General features: G+C 40.1%; 1 protein-coding gene across 1 annotated transcript in view; it reads left to right on the top strand.

Annotated features, from left to right (window-relative positions):
• Window positions 1-19,160, top strand: part of btbd11b (BTB (POZ) domain containing 11b) — a 73,059-nt gene extending 53,899 nt beyond the window's left edge. Inside the window, exons 3-17 of the mRNA XM_053622875.1 lie at window positions 3,346-3,550; window positions 4,731-4,883; window positions 5,144-5,309; window positions 5,894-5,983; window positions 7,290-7,391; window positions 7,842-7,935; window positions 8,027-8,162; window positions 9,680-9,900; window positions 11,832-12,010; window positions 12,900-13,005; window positions 13,369-13,471; window positions 14,680-14,761; window positions 15,391-15,459; window positions 15,569-15,682; window positions 16,988-19,160. Of these exons, the coding sequence (XP_053478850.1) occupies window positions 3,346-3,550; window positions 4,731-4,883; window positions 5,144-5,309; window positions 5,894-5,983; window positions 7,290-7,391; window positions 7,842-7,935; window positions 8,027-8,162; window positions 9,680-9,900; window positions 11,832-12,010; window positions 12,900-13,005; window positions 13,369-13,471; window positions 14,680-14,761; window positions 15,391-15,459; window positions 15,569-15,682; window positions 16,988-17,197 (2,030 nt within the window). The 3' untranslated portion in view covers window positions 17,198-19,160. The remainder of the gene's footprint in view (window positions 1-3,345; window positions 3,551-4,730; window positions 4,884-5,143; window positions 5,310-5,893; window positions 5,984-7,289; window positions 7,392-7,841; window positions 7,936-8,026; window positions 8,163-9,679; window positions 9,901-11,831; window positions 12,011-12,899; window positions 13,006-13,368; window positions 13,472-14,679; window positions 14,762-15,390; window positions 15,460-15,568; window positions 15,683-16,987) is intronic.
• Window positions 19,161-20,159: the final 999 nt, after the last annotated feature.

Here is a 20,159-nt window from a genome sequence, read left to right as displayed (position 1 = left end):
GCTTAGGCACCAGTATCTCACTCCACTGCTTAAAACAATAGATAATGACCTTAGACGCTGGATGAATCTTCCTCTCTCATTAATAGGACAAATAGCAACTATCAAAATGAAAATTCCACCTCAGATTACTTATCTCTTCTCAATGCTCCCTGGGCGATGGGAGACCTCCTGGGGAAAACTAAGGTTGCTGCTGGAAATGGTATTAGTGAGGCTAGGGGGGGTGCTCACCCTGTGCACTGTGTAGGTCCTAATGCCCCAGTATAGTATAGTGACGGGGACACTATACTGTAAAAACAGCACTGTCTTTCAGTTGAGACGTTAAACCAGGTCCTGACTCTCTGTGGTCATTAAAAATCCCAGGACATTTCTCGTAAAGAGTAGGGGTATAACCCTGATGTCATGATGAAATTCCCCCATTGGCCTTTATCTATCATAGCCCCCTAATAATCTCCATCCCTGAATTGGCTACATCACTCTGCTCTCCTCTCCACCATTAGCTGGTGTATGGTGGGCGTTCTGGGGCGCTATGCCTGCCGTCATGTCATCCAGGCGGATCCTACACACACTGGTGGTGGTTGAGGAGATTTCCCCCTATACAATGTAAAGCGCTTTGAGTGCCTTGGAAAGCTCTACATATAATGTGTAGGTGTGCGTAAGTGGCGTTTTTTAAAAGTATTTATTTATTTATTTGGTCATGCATGAAAATTTGACAATTCGCATTTTTGTCAGGCAGGCAGCGGTATTAACTGTAGATTTCAGATTATATTGTGGTATCAGATTCATTCCAAAAAAAAAAGAAAAAAGAGCTGGACTCTTCAGTAAAAGAAAGCAGGCATAACTTGTCTGATAGAAACGTGCTTCATGGTTTTGTTACAGAGTTGGTCAGAGTTGGCAATTAAAACGCGATGGCTGGATGGTCCTCAATGAGTGTTTCCATGTTTCCACTTTGTTTTTTCTTCTGTTTTCCTCTCCTAACTCTGATAACGACCCTATTTCTTTGGTCTTCTCTCATTACCCAGCATGCCTGTAGGAGTTCTTGGCTTTGTTGCCAGTGCCTAATGGCTAAAATATTAGCATTGCATGTCCACTTTCCCTGCATGAAAAAAATAATCCTTATTTTGCTGTTACAGTTTCCGATATTTAAGATTAAGCTGTGTGGATGTTTCTGTGAAATACCAGATAAATTGAATTACCAAAGTATACAATGTTTTAACTTTCTTTTTTAAACCAAAAATTAAATTTATTAAAATTGTTTAAATTCTGAATAGCTACCCAAGTTTTACATCAGAAAATGTATGCTGATATACCCTGTCCAGGGTGTCCCCCGCCTTGTGCGCCGAGTCCCCTGGGATAGGCTCCAGGCTCCCCGCTCCCCTGTGTAGGATAAGTGGTACAGAAAATGGATGGATGGTATGCTGATATCTCTGTTAAATGTTAAATGAGGCATAATATATTTTGAAATAGAGAGCTCAGCTCAAGAATTCATAACCGTTCTATGTACTCTAATGTACATATGTTCATTGCAGTACATAGAGCAGATGAAAATACTTGTTTGGCCATTTGCTAAGGGGATGTTGATCTGATTAAAAAAAAAAAAGGCTGTTGCATACTTCAGTGACAGTGTAGAGCAGAACAGGCCTTGCACCTGGCGCTCATCAAGGCGCTCATTCTTTATTTATGCTTTAGAGGAGGAACGATGAGCCATCAGTTGAAGCTCAGTTTTCCCACTTAAAGCCTGTTCTGTTCTTCATTTGCTACTGTATTCCCACTTTGTGCTTTCAGTCATGAAGGTCACCTTCGTGGCCATTAAAGCTCCTGGATATTGTGTTCATCTAAAGACTGGGAAAAGCACAAGGGGAGAAAAGTGCCTTTAGATGCTGCAGAGTTTCTTCCTGATGGTTAATCTGGAGTGGATATCACTCTCAGTCAGCTCCTACTGGCCTTTGGACTCACAGGAAATATCACAGGCTATCATGAATAAGAGATGAGAGTACTGATCATGGAACTGCCCTCTGAGAACAGCTTTAAGTCTCCTTATCTCATTTCCAAAGCTGCTTGTCATCATATATACCTCGTGCTATGCTTATTTGGTGTCTGCATGAGCATGTAGCTACTGTAGTCTAGCGCCTACATGTCCGCAGGTGTATGTCAACACTTGGGTGTCTTTTTGTGAAAATACGTGACTTCTATTTTTTCCATATTAACCGCTGAAACAAGAGTATCTCGTATATCTATGTAATCCTGTAATTGCTGGATAATTGCTGTCTCTTTGCTGTCTGCTGTCAGTTAATTCACGTGTTATGCACAGCTTTTACCGTGCTCCCTTTACTACATTCTTTATTGAGTCCTGTAGCCTTGGCTGTGAGGGAAGAAAAACACAATTATGTCAGTTAAACATCCCCTTGTTTTCTTTTTCTAAACGATTGGGCCTGTTGGGTCTGTCACGCACTGGCTGTGTGGATGTTAATTCATTGAAACAAAGAAATATGTGAAATGGAGAATAGCTGTGACTGCAGCATTCTGATTGTTGTGTAATTTATAGAGGCGTTCGCTCACTATGGTCTCGCAGCGTGGCACTATTTATTCATTGCCGTATGCAGTGTGAAGTGCCGTTGTATTCTTCTGAATGGATTTAAAAGTGCTAAGACCCATGGATTCATTCCCACATAAGTTCACACACAGATTTAATATTGGAGAAGATGATGAGTAAAAGACAGAAAGTGATGCTAAATGTCTGGTAAAGTCATACTGAATTCAGGCTGAATTTTTGCATTGAGTAGTTTGGCAATAACTTACTCAATTTGTTTATCATCTTTCATGCTATCCTATCTGTAGAGAAATATCGAGAAATAATATGAACACAGGATACACGCAACAGGAGAGTCGCACAACAGGTGGAGATGACAAATGACTTGAGTGAACAGTTTCATCACTGAATGGCTGAAAACAGGACAGCCCAAAACCAAACACCATAAAAAAATAAATAAATAAAAAAAGTGTGACTGTGATCTAGGACTGGGCTATAGTATATGGATATAATATTGATATCATGATAAGTTATGTCAGTATACAAAATGCAAGTATTGTGATAATGTGAATATCATGAGAACACTTTAAAATTTTCATAGTGGTTACAAAATCTGAAAGCAGCTGATTTGATGACAAATTTCATGGTTTTCAAGTTTGCTAGCAAAACTATATATTGTATATCGTAGAAATGTCTTCAAGTGTCATGATGTGATGTTTTTGTGATATCGCCCACCCCTTCTGTAATCACATGTAATGTCACATGACCCTCATTTAGCACTAATAAGCACAACTTCATCTTCTGCCTACTGCTTCCAGGTGACCTGGTGTCCAGAGCCATGCATCACCTTCAGCCCCTGAGTATCAAGAACCATACTAACAGCACTCCTGTGCACCAGAAGAACAATCTGCTCCACTGGGAGCCTGAGGCTCTCTACACTCTCTGTTACTTCATGCACTGCCCTCAGATGGAGTGGGAGAACCCCAATGTAGAACCCTCCAAAATCACTCTTCACACAGAAAGGTGAGATCACAGGCCTGGATCTTCAGTCATATGTAAACTGTGGCAGATTTATTGTAATGAGTATTATGTTTTTGCACTTTTATCTGATGTACAGTAGCTTACACATGAGACAGGATACAAGGACTGTGCTTAAGGGCTGAGTAGTGGTTCTCTTTGGGGGAGGATGGGGACAGAACCTTAACCACTGATCCACAAAGATACACTGGCAAAGTTGTCTATTCCAGATGTATGTCAGTGTGCTTCTTTGTGTAACTATTGACTGAAATATGCTCAAACTGAATCTATGACGTACCCCAGGATGCAATAACTATTCATGGATTTATAGAAGTCAGCTTCCAATTCTTACACACACGTGGAAATGAAAACACGTAAGTGTTTTAAATAAGTTAAGCTTTATGATGTGCACACATTTCCAGAATTGCTACAGGATTCTTTAAAGAATAGGGGTGGAACACTGTCACTGTCTGTGGAGAGCTTTTCTCAGTTACATCAATGGAGTTCATAATCTCAAACAGAAATGTGCACAAACTGTTTTTTAATTCCACTTGTGCAATTTTTGTTTGTACCTGCCTGTGTTTTGGCCTTCCTGGTGTGTGCTGCCTCCATCTGCAAAGAATTCCTCTCCCCTGCTTCCGTCCCCTCAGCCAGGATCTCCTCCAGGGACAACACCTCCCCCTTCCCCTTCTTAGACTGGTTGGGTTCTATTTTTCAAAATATTTAAAAAAAAAACAAGCAAAACACTGTGACCCTGACCAGGCAGTTAATAAGAATGAATAAACGGATGCTGTATATTCATGTTAATGAACATGGTCCTTCTTTGTCCATTATATCTGACTACTCACCTGTGCCTGAATATGACTTTTTTTTTTTTTTTTTTTTTTTTTGCCGTCCCAAGGGATCCCAGTCCCCATGCATACTTCTAGCTTCAACCAAATAGCCTTTGAACCTTTATGTCAAGCTTTTAAAAAAACAACAAAAATCGTTTATGATAGCAAAACTATTTTATATTTATATCATTTAAACAAACCTTAGGCAAGATGCTTTAAGTTACACTTCTAAGAAAATATCACAATATTTCATTTAATATAGTTGTAAGAGCTGCATATGCTAGAGCCGTAACAGCATGTTGAGGTGCTGGGAAGTGAATAATTGAGATTCTGCTTATTGTCTCTCCCTGCAGGCCATTTATGGTACTGCCTCCCCTTATGGAGTGGATCCGAGTGGCCGTAGCCCATGCCGAGCACCGCCGCAGCTTCTCGGTGGATAGTGATGATGTTCGGCAGGCGGCCCGGCTCATGCTGCCAGGAATGGACTGTGAACCTCGGCAGCTAAAGTAAAAGGCCATTTCAAAATCATACACCAGATACATGTGTAGCAGCTTTTGTGGAAACAGATTTGGGGCTGTTGAAGACAGATTTGGGACTTCATTGTGTCAATACAAATTTTGTAGCACACATGGCCACAGTGAGATTGCCACTGAGACATACCTGTACACAAAACAGTGGTTGTTTTCAGAACTTACACAACTTGGTATTGGTTGTCCGTGTGTTTTGTCAGCAGAGCGAGTCATTGTTTTTGTATTTGTCTCTGCAGGACAGATGATTGTTTTTGTATGTCACGGAAGCTAGATGCTGCATCCACTGAGGCAAAGTTTCTGCAGGACCTGGGGTTCCGCATGCTCAGCTGTGGCCGCACGGACCTGGTAAAGCAGGCCATCAATCTGCTCGGACCTGAAGGCATCAACAGCAAAAGTGAACAGGTGACACACGTCACACATATACAATACAAACATCATACCATTCGTCCATAATTTAAAAAAAAACAATAAATAAAAATGGTTTACTCTTAAATAAACATCCAGCACAATAGCAATCCCCTCACTACAGACCTCATAAACCTCATCCATATTTGTCCTATGAAGACGTACTAAGAGTCTCTCATTACATCAGCACAGTTGTGCCACTTTCATTTCACAGTGTTTTATGGTTAATCGTCTCAGTGGGAGCCAGCATACAGGCCACACGTCACCACTCTCTCCATCATCCCGCTAGCTTGGCTTGCACCGCTGAACTCTGGGAGGGAACTGTAAGCCGTTCCCGGCCTTTTTCACAGAACCAGGAATGGCGTCAGATTTTCCATGGGCTCTTGTACTGGATTAGGCTGGATCCCCTCTAGTCTCTCTGTATACAAAGACTTTCAAAACCCTCCTTTATTAAGTAAATATTCCGTGTCTACGGCACATTTAAATGAAAGCAACTGGTGTTATTTTACCGTAAGATAATAAATAAGTAATGTTTTTCAGTCAGTGTGACTTCTCTGTATCCATGTGTGTATGTTATTTAGGGTATGACTCCGCTGATGTATGCATGTGCTCGTGGCGATGAAGCCATGGTTCAGATGCTGTTGGATGCAGGAGCTGATATCAACAGTGAGGTCAGTGATTACAAAATGTAAGGTGTCCTTATACCACAGCGCCATTGCGTTCTCCAATCCGATTGGTCAGAAGGTGTTGATTAATTTTCTGTAACAGCACGGCTCTGGCTGAAAGGCAAATCACAGGTTTATATTATTGTGCTTGTTCTAATACATTATCATTTCTGTACTAACGGCTAATTCACAGGGACTTGGTTCAGTAGATGATTTACATAAACTAAGCCTAATAATAATTAGACTAACAGATTTTAAGAACATTATTTAACAAAGACAATTTTATAATCATTGACATCTCTGTAATTGAGCATTTATGGATGGAGATGAAAAGAAAAAACTGGTGAGGTAACAACTGTTTATACAGTAGCTGTTTTAATGTGAGTGATAACAGGAACTTGTTTTGCAGACCTTCCACAACATATAACAATTTATAACTATAAACTGTCGAAAGAGCATGATGTTCAGTCTTTAAGAACTTACAAGTTATAAGCATTGGCAAATTGCTGTGGTATAAGAGGAATAAAACATCCCAGGACATGCTGTCTTTGGAAAATAATCCATTTTGGTGTGGTAACAGTATCTTTGCACCACCCCATCGTTGATTATTTTCCTACAAAAGCACATGCTGGTTTTATTCCTTCCTTAGCTTCCTCATGAACCCATCAAACCCATGCTTCCATTGTATTCCATATGTTCCACTGTATGCATTCTTGTGTACTGTGTCATGGCGTAACAGGTACAGTAAGAAAGCCCCAATTTATTTCCCAAGAGTTTTTTCCCAATCTGTCTTTCTTAGTTTGGAGTCATCACGGCAACTGTTGAGACATCAATCAGCTGTTTAGCTGGAGACTCCAAAGCAAAGAATGATTTAGTAGTGATTGCATGACTTCCTGTTGTGGCTGGAATCGATCACACTTGAGTCATGCTGTAAGTCAGCAATAGCAGCTCACAGATGTGGGGAAATGTTATTATACATTCTGATAATATTGTTACTTAACATCCTGAGTCATTAAGTTTAGACATGAGTTAGACATGGGAAGTTTTAAGCAGAAGTACCACAGACAGACACAGAGACCATTTGGAAATTAGAACTGAATGGCACTCTATACTATCTCTGAGCTTTTGCAGGCAAAAGCTAATTCTAACAATGAAAGTGTCAGACGTCGTCTGGGAGCCGTATGCCAAGATTTTGCTGAGTGCAGGGTGTGTATGAGTTTCCCCAGGCCAGCACATTTCCTGGCTGCTTATTTGTCTGTCTGTGTGTGTGTGTGTGTGTTTATGCCCTGACTGTCCCCTGTACCTCCTTCAGGTGCCCAACACAGTGCACCAGCACCCCTCAATCTACCCCGAGACTCGGCAAGCCACGGCGCTCACCTTCGCCGTGCTCCTCCAACACGTCCCCGTGCTGCAGGTAGAGGTTCTCCGCCTGCTCTGACAGCACACTGACTATACACTCTCGTCCAGAACACACAACTTACCCTGCATTGTTATTAGGATTATGCATTAGGTCTCTCTTTTTTCCTGTTCTCTCTTGACATTTTGGTCAGTTGTGTGTGTGGGTGTAAAAGCTCTTCTCAGAGTCTTTGCCTAGCGACCGTGCTACACCCCATTTACCATGTTTCTCATTATCAGCCATTTTCACTGTGTTTTGCATAGCAGCTAAGGATGCTCAGTGTGTTTTTTTGTGTTTTTTTCTCTCACTCAGCAGAAAATGTGTCTTGTAAGCACTTTAGTTTACTGTCTAGATCACATTGCAGGAAGCTGTTAAAAGTGATCAAATTTTGAACTCTGTCACTTTGTCTTTCAATCTCTCGATCTTCTCTTTTGCCTCTCCTTTCTTCTCTCTCTTTCTGTCTATCAGTTGCTGATGGATGTCGGGGCAAACGTGGAGGGCTCTCTGCAGGACGGGATGGAGAACTACACAGAAACACCTCTGCAGTTAGCCGCCGCCGCAGGTAATCTAATACTGTAAACATCACTCAGTAAGGGCAAGACACAGTCAGTGGAGAACAGCGGTGAATGCAGATCTTACTTGTTTGTCGGCAGGAAACTTTGAGCTGGTCAGTCTGCTGTTGGAGAGGGGAGCTGACCCAGTGGTGGGGACTATGTACCGCAATGGCATATCCACAACCCCACACGGCGAAATGAACTCCTTCAGCCTGGCCGCAGCACATGGACACAGGTAGCACACATACACGTAGAGAGTCATATTACAGCAACACTGCAAATTTATCTTACCGGAAAGTGACAGCATAGATTTAAAGTAAAAAAAATAAATAAATTGATTATTAATAATTTAATTTACTGAAGCAGTTGTAACCAATTGGCAAGCTACCCTAAAGAAACAGTAGTTTAATTGTGACTGCTGAATTTTTACACTGTTTCACTTTACTCTAAAATTTACTGTACTGTAAGATTTACTGCAAGACCTGTACCAGTGTGTGTATATATTTTTTTCTTTAAAGCTGCAGTACTGAACTTTTGCCTCTCTATTGCTATCACTGTTTGAAATGTAAAATTGCAAGATACGTTACGTGGGTTGTGCTTTGGCACTGCTCCTCTGCGCGGAGGAGTCTGATGGTTTGAGGTATTTGTATGGGTTGTATATTAGCTCCAATACTTGTCAACGAAGGTAGCGGCGGATGCAGTTTTCTTGGAGTAAAGGTGAATTGCTCTCTCTCATAGCTAGCAGAAAATAAGTGCAATTTACCAGACTGACCATAGCAAAACAAAAAAACATCATCATAGGAAACCTAGATGAATCAAGCGAACAAGTGCGCTAATGTTTAGCTAGCTATCTACTGAACCACTGAAATGTCTTACCTGTTCAGTCCCTTCAGATCTCAGAGTTTCCGCCACCTCTCAAAAGCCATGCCGGTGTATATATTCTCATTTTAGCACGGGCTCTGTCGATTTCCCTTTTTGACTGCAGGCTCTCCTCAGTTCAAGGTTTCTTGGTTTTGACAACAGTTGATTCCCCAGATTTCAACGATGATTGCGTTTAGAACTATCCAGATTAAAGCAGCCGTCTATATGACCAGTTTAAATTCTAAGCAACTGTTGTAAGAACAAGCTACAAACACTCCACCATCCTCAGCACCCACACATGCAATAGTAGCTCTTTTTCTTTCTGTTTACGGACGTGATGTAACCACCCCAAGGCAAATGACGTCATTTGAACTGACATTTCCCGCAAAAGCTGACCCAACAGCTCAAATTATAAATCATTATTATAAGCTTACCATTGCGAATCACAGTAAGGAGACAGTTTTGAACACTAATTTTTATGCACTTGCTCAATAATTGATTTTTGTTCATTTTTAACCAAAAAAGTTCCATACTGCAGCTTTAATGTTTTTTTCTTCAATTTTTAGGGAAGGAAAGAAACAAATATAAATGATCAAAATAAAGTTACTTGTAATTTTTTTTAACCTACCATTAGCTCAAAAAGTTTTAGATGGGCGCAAAGTAGCAGTACGTCCTAATATTTCAAGCACCATTTTTAGATAAATAGCTATCAGTAATTCTAGGAATAACAGCAACTCACCAATTTCTCAGCTAAGCTAGCAAATTCAAAGTCCAGAAACTATTATTGGAGAGCCGAATAAGGCAGCTAGCAAACTTAGCTAAATGAGTTGGATGTCAAATTCTGAAGTAAACAGCACATGAAATAAACATCACTGTGCCTGTGCGGTTCAGGAATGTGTTCCGTCGGCTACTGTCCCAGTCTGAGAAGGGAAAGGGGGATGTGTTGTCCCTGGAGGAGATCCTGGCTGAGGGGACAGAAGCAGGGGAGAGGAATTCTTTGCAGATGGAGGCAGCACGCACCGGGAAGGCCAAAATCAGAGCTCTGAAAGAAGCCATGTACCACAGCACAGAGCACGGCCATGTGGACATCACACTGGACATACGCAGCTTAGGTTAGTATTAGTATCTCAGGGCCAAATCCTTCCACCATCATATTTTTCCAGGCACCATATCAAATTTATTTGGCGACCCCTGATATATAATATCATCAGAAATGGACAAAAGTACATCCAAATTAGTTGTGATAGAAAATACTAAATATGCCACATGTGAACACGTAGAAATAACTAGGTTAGCTTTTTCTAAATGGTTTTAACTATTTTGTATTCGTCTGTTTTTTGTTTTTATATGTTTTGTGTTTTTTTCGGTGTATTTTTTTTTTTCGGTGTATTTTCTTATTGTGTAAAGTGCCTTGAGAAGCTGCTTTAAAGGCGCTATATAAAAATAAAGTTTATTATTATTGTTATTATAATAAATAAAGTGCAAAATACTGAAAGTGAAAATCTATCAAGATAAAATAAGGCATTTTGTATATACATTTTATGAGGTGTGCATAAGATCAGTAGCATCACTTCAACTGATAAGGGTAATGTTAGCATATTGTTGGATGCTAGCTAATGCTAACTGTAGGAATTTTCTCAGGAAGGCTCAATTACACTGTCTATTTGGTTTCTAAATTATTACCACAAACATTGACTTGCTGTTCTATTTCTCTCCTGTGAGCTTAGCTACAAGATCATAACAGCTTTGCCTACTAGCTAGCATCCAATCTACTTGCTAGTTAAAAGTATGATGAATAATAAAAGGTGATTACGTGAAGCCTTTTAAGCATTCATTAAACATCCAGTAACAGCAGTTAAGTTGTTTTGCAACATGCTGGATAGAAACAAATCAGTCAGCACATTGCTAAGACTGCATTTCCTCCCTGATGAGTCACTGAAGCATTAGATAGCACTGCAGCACTGCTCATGAACTGTTCACAAACAGAAGGTGCTTTTGATAAATCTTTGATGCTGCAAAGAATTTCTAGCCACAGAGCAGATCTTCAACCTGTACCTGCTCTAAAATGCGACAGAATCGGTTTACCTGTATGTCACTATGTAAAAGTAAATGCAGAACACGAGAGCATTTAATAGAAGTCACATACCTAGGCTTGCTATGACTATAAATACAAATTATAAAATTTGGAACAGTGGGTAGTGTTGCTACCTCACAGCTCCAGGGATCCTGGTTCGACCCTGAGCTCGGGTAACTGTGCAGAGTTTTGCATGTTCTCCCCATTTCTGTGTGGGTTTCTTCCCACCTCCCAAATACATGTTCAGTGGCTTGTCTATGTTAAATTGCCCTTTGGTGTCAATGACTACATTTACACTACGTTTGCATAACAATATTCCAAAACTAATCCAAATTTGGCAATATTCTAACTAGTATTGAGTCATGTAAACACCGCAATCCAATTGCCTGATTCAGATTAAGACAATATTCTGATTCGCACCCCTGGGATATGCCTGTTTTAATCAGAAATTTGTTGCATGTAAACACCTTATTCATGTATGCTTGGTGCTCAGTCGGGAAGGAATTGCAGGTAGCGAATTTCAGCGTCTTGAATCTCCCGAGAAATAATGTTGGGAAAGGAAAAGCGCATGTGTCATTCGGCAAACTTACAACATCCCTGTATACAAGAATATTCCGATGCCTCTGTGCAATTAAACATCGTATTTGGGCTATGGCTGCAAGCGAATAGAGACCTTAAACGGAATTTGACGTGCATGTACACATAGTCAACGAGTGTGTGAATTCAGGGTGTGTTCCCCAGGTATTCCTGATATTGACTCTGGATCCACTGTGACCCTGACCACGATAAAGCAGTTGCTGGGGATGAATGAATGTATTTTGTATTTCAAATATATAGCAAATGTATAAGAATTCTTGTTCATCTCTGAGTGCTACAACATACGTACAATACAGGGTACAATCCACAAAGATAGTGCTCATTACGTCATAACTGTGATGTGATGTTAAAACTAGTTGTTATGTGTGTCAGGAGTGCCATGGACGCTACACACCTGGCTGGAATCTTTGCGCACGTGTTTCCTGCAGCACAGGCGGCCGCTGATCCAGGGCCTGCTGAAGGAGTTCAGCTGTATTGAGGAGGAGGAGTATACCGAGGAGCTCATCACACATGGCCTGCCTTTAATGTTCCAGATCCTCCGTGCCAGCAAGGTCTGCAACAACCTGCACCATCGCACATACACACATCCCACTCAGCCCACTCTGCCTACACACAGCATTCTGAAACTTTACCACAGATTTCTTATTACTTGCAGATAGGGAGAGTAATGTAGCCTGTGATCCGCTGAACACTTTAAACGGGGAGATTTGCTTGGAAGCAGAACTGTGTTATGTAAGAGTGTGGGCTTTGCTTTGACTCTGGTGGAGCGGTTCAGTCACATACCTGCTCAAAGTGCAGTCTTCCTGTGTGTATAGGAGAAGTGAGAGACTCCACTTCCAATCAGCCTGTACAAATCACCTGCTGTCATACCAGCCCTCTTCTGAATGTGTGTATTCGGTTGTGTGTTTGATTGTACACTGCGGGGTGTGTATGTGTGCATGTGTCCGAGGCGATCTATGGGAAATCCTATCTTCTGCAGTGATGCAGGGATTCAGTCCTGTCTTCTGAAGTGATGCAGTACATATACTGTGATATGTATATGAAAAGCTTATATTCATATCACCAAAAGACCGAGAGATAGAGATGGCTTGGAGGAAGAAAGAGGCTTAGAGAAGGATATGTAAAAGAAAACAGCAATGCATTCAGGGTGAAAGCACTGTCATGTTGATGAGGAGCTCCTCAAAGTTGCACTCATCAGTCAGACTACAAGGAGAGAGCAAGTAATTCAGCTGGGGATTTAGTCTATCCGTTTTCCACCCACCCATACAAAGGAGAGCTTGCACAGATGAAAATAACATTAAACTCTCCTGATTTGCATCCCGTCTCTCCACAAAGTTCATGCATCCCCGCCCCTGCAGCACTTCTGTTCCAGCATTGGTTAAGCACGTGGCCACTTATTTCTGATGTGTGTCGTGTTTGTGATGTTAATTTATATTGTAGAATGAGGTGATCAGTCAGCAGTTGGCGGTGATCTTCACTCAGTGCTACGGACCTTACCCTGTTCCTAAACTCACCGAGATCAAGAAAAAACAGACCTCCAGACTCGGTGTGTGCTGCCATAATACATCATTTTTATTTTTATATTTACACATAGTCATGTATATTCATTTCCCAGGTGATATATTTACTGTATATTTTGCTTTTACTGAGCTTACTGTAGGTGGTCACAGTAAACTTTTCAGTGTCTTTTTTGTATAGCTACAGCAAATGCATCCATGATGTTTTTCTTCTCTTTTGTTTGGAGACATCACAGTTCTCAAATTACAGTCGTCTCTCTCATATAAAGGCCCCTCTGCCATCTAGTGTACAATACCTTTTCAGCACTTCTTTAGTTTTTTTTTTTTGCTTTTTATTTTATGCTTTTTCTATTAGTCTGGCTGTTTATTCATGTTGCCTGTGTTTGTGTCAGATCCACACTTCCTGAACAATAAGGAGATGTCAGATGTGACATTCCTGGTGGAAGGAAAGCCATTCTATGCTCATAAAGTTCTGCTCTTTATTGCCTCCAACAGGTGAGCCCATGCACTGCGCCCTCCTTCAAAGTCAGCTTTATGCATTATGTTTATATTGAAATGTTTGTGATGTGTTTAACTATTGTGGTGCTAATTTGTTGGCTGGTGCTGTATTGCTGTATTCCTCTAAGAAGTTAGCGGTTGTTTGCCATGTTGATGTCACAGAGGGACAATGTTAGTGCAGTCACAATGCCATTCAACAGATGAAAAACAATTCGAATTTTAAATCAAGGAAATGAAAGTATAATGGTCATGTTTGCTGTTAGGTCTTAAAATCTAAAGAGCAAAAACTGGAACCTTGGATTCAGAAATGAAGAATACTATGTGGGTTACATGACACAGCAGAGAGTTACAGTTTTGTCTTGGCTAGTCAGTGATCTACGGTATGACAAGCATGATGGTGTTAATTGTGGTATTCGCGTGATAGGTGATGTTCTAGAGCTTGATCAATTTGAGAAGAAAATACAGATGAGGAGGTACGAGAGCTGGCCAGATTAAAGATTAAAGCACTGCTGCATTGCTCATCATCTTTAGGTAGAGATGAAGCAAGGGTTAAATCCCACTGGTTTCACTGTCAGCTGGTAGTCGAACAGCATCATGGGTTAACGCAGGGGACGCAAGTTGATGAAAGAATTTTAAACAAAAAGAAAACCCTCAGATTTAGCTGCACATACATTCTGAGTCCAGAACATTTTTTATATATATATATATATATATATATATATATATATATATATATATATATATATATATATATATATATATAGATAGTGTGTGTGTGGGGGGGGGGGGGCACAGTGGCTTTGTGGTTAGCATGTTTGCCTCACCCCTCCGGGGTTGGGGGTTTGACTCCTGCTTACTTCCACCCTGTGTGCGCAGAGTTGGCATGTTCTACCTGTGCTTCGGGGGTTTCCTCTGTGTACTCCGGTTTCCTCCCCCAGTCTAAACACATGCATTGAAGGCATCTCTAAATTGTCCATAATGTATGTGATTGTGCCCTGCGATGGGTTGGCACTCCATACAGGGTGTCTTTCACCTTGTGCCCCAAGTTCCCTGGGATAGGCTCCAGGCTCCCACACCACCCTGTATAGGATAAGTGTCACAGAAGATGGATGGATGGATGTGTGTGTGTGTGTGTGTGTGTGTGTAATTGCTTATACACCGCATAATATATTCCCTTACACTGTAACTCTTTGTCTTTCATATAGGTTTAAATCTCTACTAGCAAACAGACCAGCATCAGAGAACACCTGCATTGAAATTAGCAATGTGAAGTATAATGTATTCCAGGTTTGTGCTTTTCTGCATAGACAAATATAAACTGCAGTGTTGAACCGAGTCTCTATGCACCACATTTGTAGTATATGTGTGATTACCATAGGAAATATTCTTGACACATTTTTTTCTATGAACAGAAAACCTGCTTGAGACTCACTTGTGTGTGGATGTCTAGCTGCCGTGGTTTAACTACACCAATAAATGGCTAAAGTATGCAGATATACTGTTTACAGTTTAATATGAATTCAAAACTACAGCCATTACACTTGTGTTTTGTGTGTGTCCTTGAGCCATCAGACCCACACATACGGTATACTGTACACTGGTGGTTTATAACCACAGATTCTTCCCTATGAAAGGATGTATTATCTAGATTTAGAGCTTAATGTACAAACACTAAAAAAAAAAAATCATAAAAGGTTCTATAAAATTAAGTATTATGCCTAAATATTTATTGACTGCTGAAATAACGACCCTTATGCTTCCACCGTAAACAAATTTTGAGTATTTTCTTTCTCAGTACAGAGTACTGAATTACCTAACCGTGTTAATCGCACATACACTACATGTGTGTAAATAGTGTAAAGGCTGTCATAATGCATTTGATCTCTAAGCGACATTAATTATGCATTTTCTTACAGCTTGTGATGCAGTATCTGTACTATGGTGGAACAGATGCGCTACACATCAGGAATACTGAGGTTATGGATGTGAGTCCTGTTAACTTCTTCATACTTCTTTGATGAATTCTTTTGATGAATCGTTATCAGCAGATGATCCATGTGATGTCATGTGCTAATAGCCTCTCTTGTCCATCAGCTTTTGTCTGCTGCTAAGTTTTTCCAGCTGGAGGCACTACAGAGGCACTGCGAGATCATATGCTCCAAGAATATCAACACCGAGACCTGTGTAGAGATCTACAATCATGCTAAAGTACGAAAGATAAACTTCGGATTATTATTTTTCATTTTTTTTCTGACTCATTGCCGCCAGGGCCATATTCAGAGTTGGCGAATTATGTCCCAAAGTTATGTCAGTAATTACATGGGGAAAGTTATGCATATTCAGAGATGGTTAAGATACCTTTTCTGGGCTCACTACTGAAATTATGCAAATCACCTGCGTGTAGTTCAAGCCAATGTAATTGGGAGATATTTTTTTTCAGTAGCACATTTTAGCACATCTAGTACAGCAGAAAAAAAGACTAATATGCTGATGATGATAAGATGGCAAGCACTGAAATAAAATAATCTAGGAGTCTAGTATATTACTATATTGCTGCAAGTATAACCCTAACTGTAATGATCACATTCCTGAAAATGTGCTTTTATTTGCACTATATGGCCAAAAGTTTATGGACATCTGACCATCACACCCATATGTGGTTCTTCCCCAATCTGTTGCCAAAAATTTGAAGCACTCAATTGTATAGAATGTCTTTGTTTGCTGTACAATTTCAGTTTTCTTTCACTAGACCTAAGAGGCTCAAACATGTTCCAGCATGACACTACCCACACAAACTCAGCTCCATGAAGACATGGTTTGCCAAGGTTGGTGTGGAAGTTGAGTGGCCTTCACTGAGCCCTGACCTCAACCCCACTGAACACCATTAGGATACCCTGGAACACCGTCTGCACCCCAGGCCTTCTAGTCTGACATCAATACCTGACCTCACTAATGCTCTTGTGGCCAAATGAGCACAAATCCCCACGGCCACGCTCCAAAATCTAGTGGAAAACCTTCCCAGAAGAGCGGAGATTATTATAATTGCAAAGGGGGATGTTCATAAAGCACATATGGGTGTGATGGTCAGGTGTCCACAAATGTTTGGCTGTACAACGTAAAAATATGACTGCCCCTGTCATTATTCTCAGTTTGCAGTATAAGCTGACTGAGTACTCGTCTCCTACGCTTGCAGCTCACTTTAATATTATTCATAATTTTATCCATAAATGATTCCGTCCTGTCACTGAGTAAGATGCTGTGTTCTCCAGTGTCCTCCATGCAAAATAATAATAATAATAATAATAATAATAATAATACATGGAATTAAATAAGACAATATTATTAATGTTGTCATATGTATGCATTTAATATTGACCTCTGAATAGTGCGTGCTTAAGCCTGTAATTGCGTCTGAGGTTTGAATATTGATGTATACGATTTCTCTAGTAAATTCCGACTACACTTAAGTGCATAACTCTGCATATGATCCTAATTGTGTTGTTTTCTCATTAGTTCCTGGAGGCACCGGAGCTCTTGTCCTACATTGAGGGCTACTTCCTGAAGAACATGGTGGTGTTGATCGAACTGGAGCCATTCAAGCAGCTTCTCTATGACACCCCAGTGGAGAGCACAGGCCAAGACGTGCTGCATGCCCTGGAGAGGTCTCTGGCCACCCGGATTCACTCCATCCACTTGTCATCATCCAAGGGATCTATAGTTTGAGACTGTCACAATTGCTGCTCTGAAACATTTGAAGCTCATGCGAATTTTGTCCAGTGCTGTATAGCAGGGTAGGTTAAGTGTGTGTTCTGTTTGTTAGTGTAGCAGTACTCGATACGTGCACTGGCTAAATCAGCAGCCGTGGTAAATCGTTCAATGGAGAAAATGTTAACAGGAGCTCAGCAGGTGGTAAACTGCTTCCTGTTAGGAGCTATTAGATAAACGGCATCATTGATTTTTGCCATTACGTTTCTCATTTTAGATCTATTCGCCGAGACACCATGCAGTTCAATACATATTTTCAAATTACTGTTATTGTAGTACCACAAAACTGCAGTGAAAGAAAGAAAAAAGTAGTACCTTTTTGCAATGTATGATAGAAAAACTCCACCTCACATATGCTAGAGAGCACTTTTGCTTTTGTAAATGTCTTCAGTATCAAAGGCTTCTTAAAAGTGCCACCGTCGCCATCCAAGAACCAGACACACACTACCATGGCAATAATAAATACAGTTATAATAGCTGGCCATCAGCCTATCAGCCATCTTTGTAGATGTTTTGTGGCATGCCTGACTCATATACTTGCTTCCACTCAGCTCTACGTTGTGAAAGTGTGTGCCTTTAGCATCAAAAACGGTCATCTGTATAGCAAGAGGACAAAGCTTAAATAAAATACGGCTATTTTTGTAAATATACAGTGTAATATGGAGCGCTCTCTCCACCTGTAATTATATGTATATAACAGATTTGCCCACTCACCATATATGTACAAAAGTCTTCAAATTAGTTAACAGTTGTAAATGTGCAGATGCATGTATTTTTTATTTGTTTTATTTTGTATTTCTTTTATCAGTGTTAGGTTCGTGTATGTGGAGTATTTTGTGTTAGACAAAAAGAGAAAGAATCCTATTATGAGCATGGGGTTAGAAAGCCATAGCTGTGAATATCTTCGTTCCTGAGGAGCTGGGATGAGATCCTCGACTCAGTAGGTGCCTGCAATATGTCGTGTCTCTTCTCATGAAGTTTGTGCAACTATGTGTAAATCCCTCTGTGACTAAATCCTTTTCTTTATAAAGATTAATACAAAAAAAAAAACACATCTGTGCTTCAAGTTATTTTATATGTGAACCTGGTTAATATATGCAGTTCAGCTCTGGGTTTTAAAGACGCTTGCATGCAGACTGAATTGCACTACTGAATGTGAATTGCTTTGCTGAATCTCTTTTTTAGATTCTGAGTAGTGGCTGGCCGTGATAGTTGAGTGCACCTTGCCTGCAGCGGTTTCACAGACAAGACAGCTTTAATCTTAGCAAACCAGACATTTATGGAAAGAATTTGTTTTCCGGAGTATTGTTTATCGCAACATCACTTCACACTGCCCTATGAATTAATCCGCATTATCGTTGTCTTCTCATGACCAGCAATGAAATTAGCAACATACATAATGCTATTCTAGTATCATTTATAATAGATTAGTGCAAATTAAATTAATGCAAATCTTATTCCTGTCTCAGGCAAATGGTCCACAGTAGACATAAATGCACAGTGTAGTGAGGAGAAAAAAGTGAGAAAAGGAAGTATGCATGATGAAAGAGTTTTTACAAAGAGGACCCACGAAGCTGAAAAAAAGAAACAGATTTGTGATAGTAAAGGAACAGAGAGGCATTGTTCTGTGTACTGCCAGAATGGAGAACACATGGTTAATACACTCCACATCAATGAGTGCATCAACTACAACAATACGGCTTACATCATCTCTTCATTGAAGAAGAGCAGCAAACAAAAGGATGAAACAAGCTCTGTATTGGTGTAGGAATGTTATTATCTGTATAAACTCTCAAACATTTTCGAGCCTTTAACTGTAAAATTCATTCTGTGGATTTCCTCAGTACATATTTATTTCATGAACATAACACATAAATATTATTCAATCTTCGGTCCATTATTCAAACGTGTACTGTATATCCTGGCTATTTATTAGACTCCTAGAGCTTTTTTTTTTAGTCCTATACTGTCCTCCAAAAGAACACATTAAGTCCAAGTTGTCATGATTTATATGCAAACCTGCTTTTTGTGACACTGACATTTGGATTAAAACCATTCAATTCAAGTGTCCAGTCCACCCACTAACTCAATACCGAATGTAATAACTTTCATATTGATGGAATATGATTACCTGTAACAAAATATGGAATAAATGCAGCCCCCTGACTGTTTCACAGCTTCCTGCGGTGCCTCCAACCCCCACTTTGAGAACCATGGGTCTATAACGTATTTACACTGTGGTTCAAAATGTCGATCCCTTCAAAATGCTAAAATTTGGATTTAGTGCTTGACCTTAAAATTGGCTTTTAGAAAGCTTCTTCTCACTAATGAACATTTTATGTGGAAATCGATTGCAGAATGTGTTCCTGAGAGTTGTAGTACTTATAAATATTACACTTTTATTACGAGTTTCATCAGATGTTCTGCCAAGCTGTCATTGCACTTATATATTATATTTTGGACCTCATGAACCAACTTGTATTTCACATGAAAGTTCACTCAAGTTTCACTTTCAGAAGCTGACTCAGTGAATAAGTACAGGATGTACTGGTATTATTGCAGACCAGAATACTGGTGGGAATTAAACATATTCACAGCAGGAATAAAACTGTGAAATAAAAGTGAGTGAAATAAAAAGGGGTAGGTTGCAGTGGTGGACTATGGGTAGATGAATAGTAAATCTAAAGAATTTAGGCGAGATGTGATTAAACATTAAAGGGAATGTTCAGACAGCTAGAACAACTTGTAACTGGGTTACTCCGCAAATAATACTTTGCTTCATCAGGACATCAAACTAATTTTTGCATGTCAGTGGAACATCCTCACAAGGATAGTAAAACAAACGTGTGTATACTATATTTGGAGGGGGCAGAGGAATGTGGGGAAGGGGGAAATAGTGGGAGTTGTTCAAAAGGTATCC

Source organism: Ictalurus furcatus, chromosome 4 (assembly GCF_023375685.1).
Source record: "Ictalurus furcatus strain D&B chromosome 4, Billie_1.0, whole genome shotgun sequence".
NCBI classification, from domain to species: Eukaryota; Metazoa; Chordata; class Actinopteri; order Siluriformes; family Ictaluridae; genus Ictalurus; species Ictalurus furcatus.
Note: the sequence above shows the minus strand (reverse complement) of the source record. Positions and strands in the feature narration are given on the sequence as shown.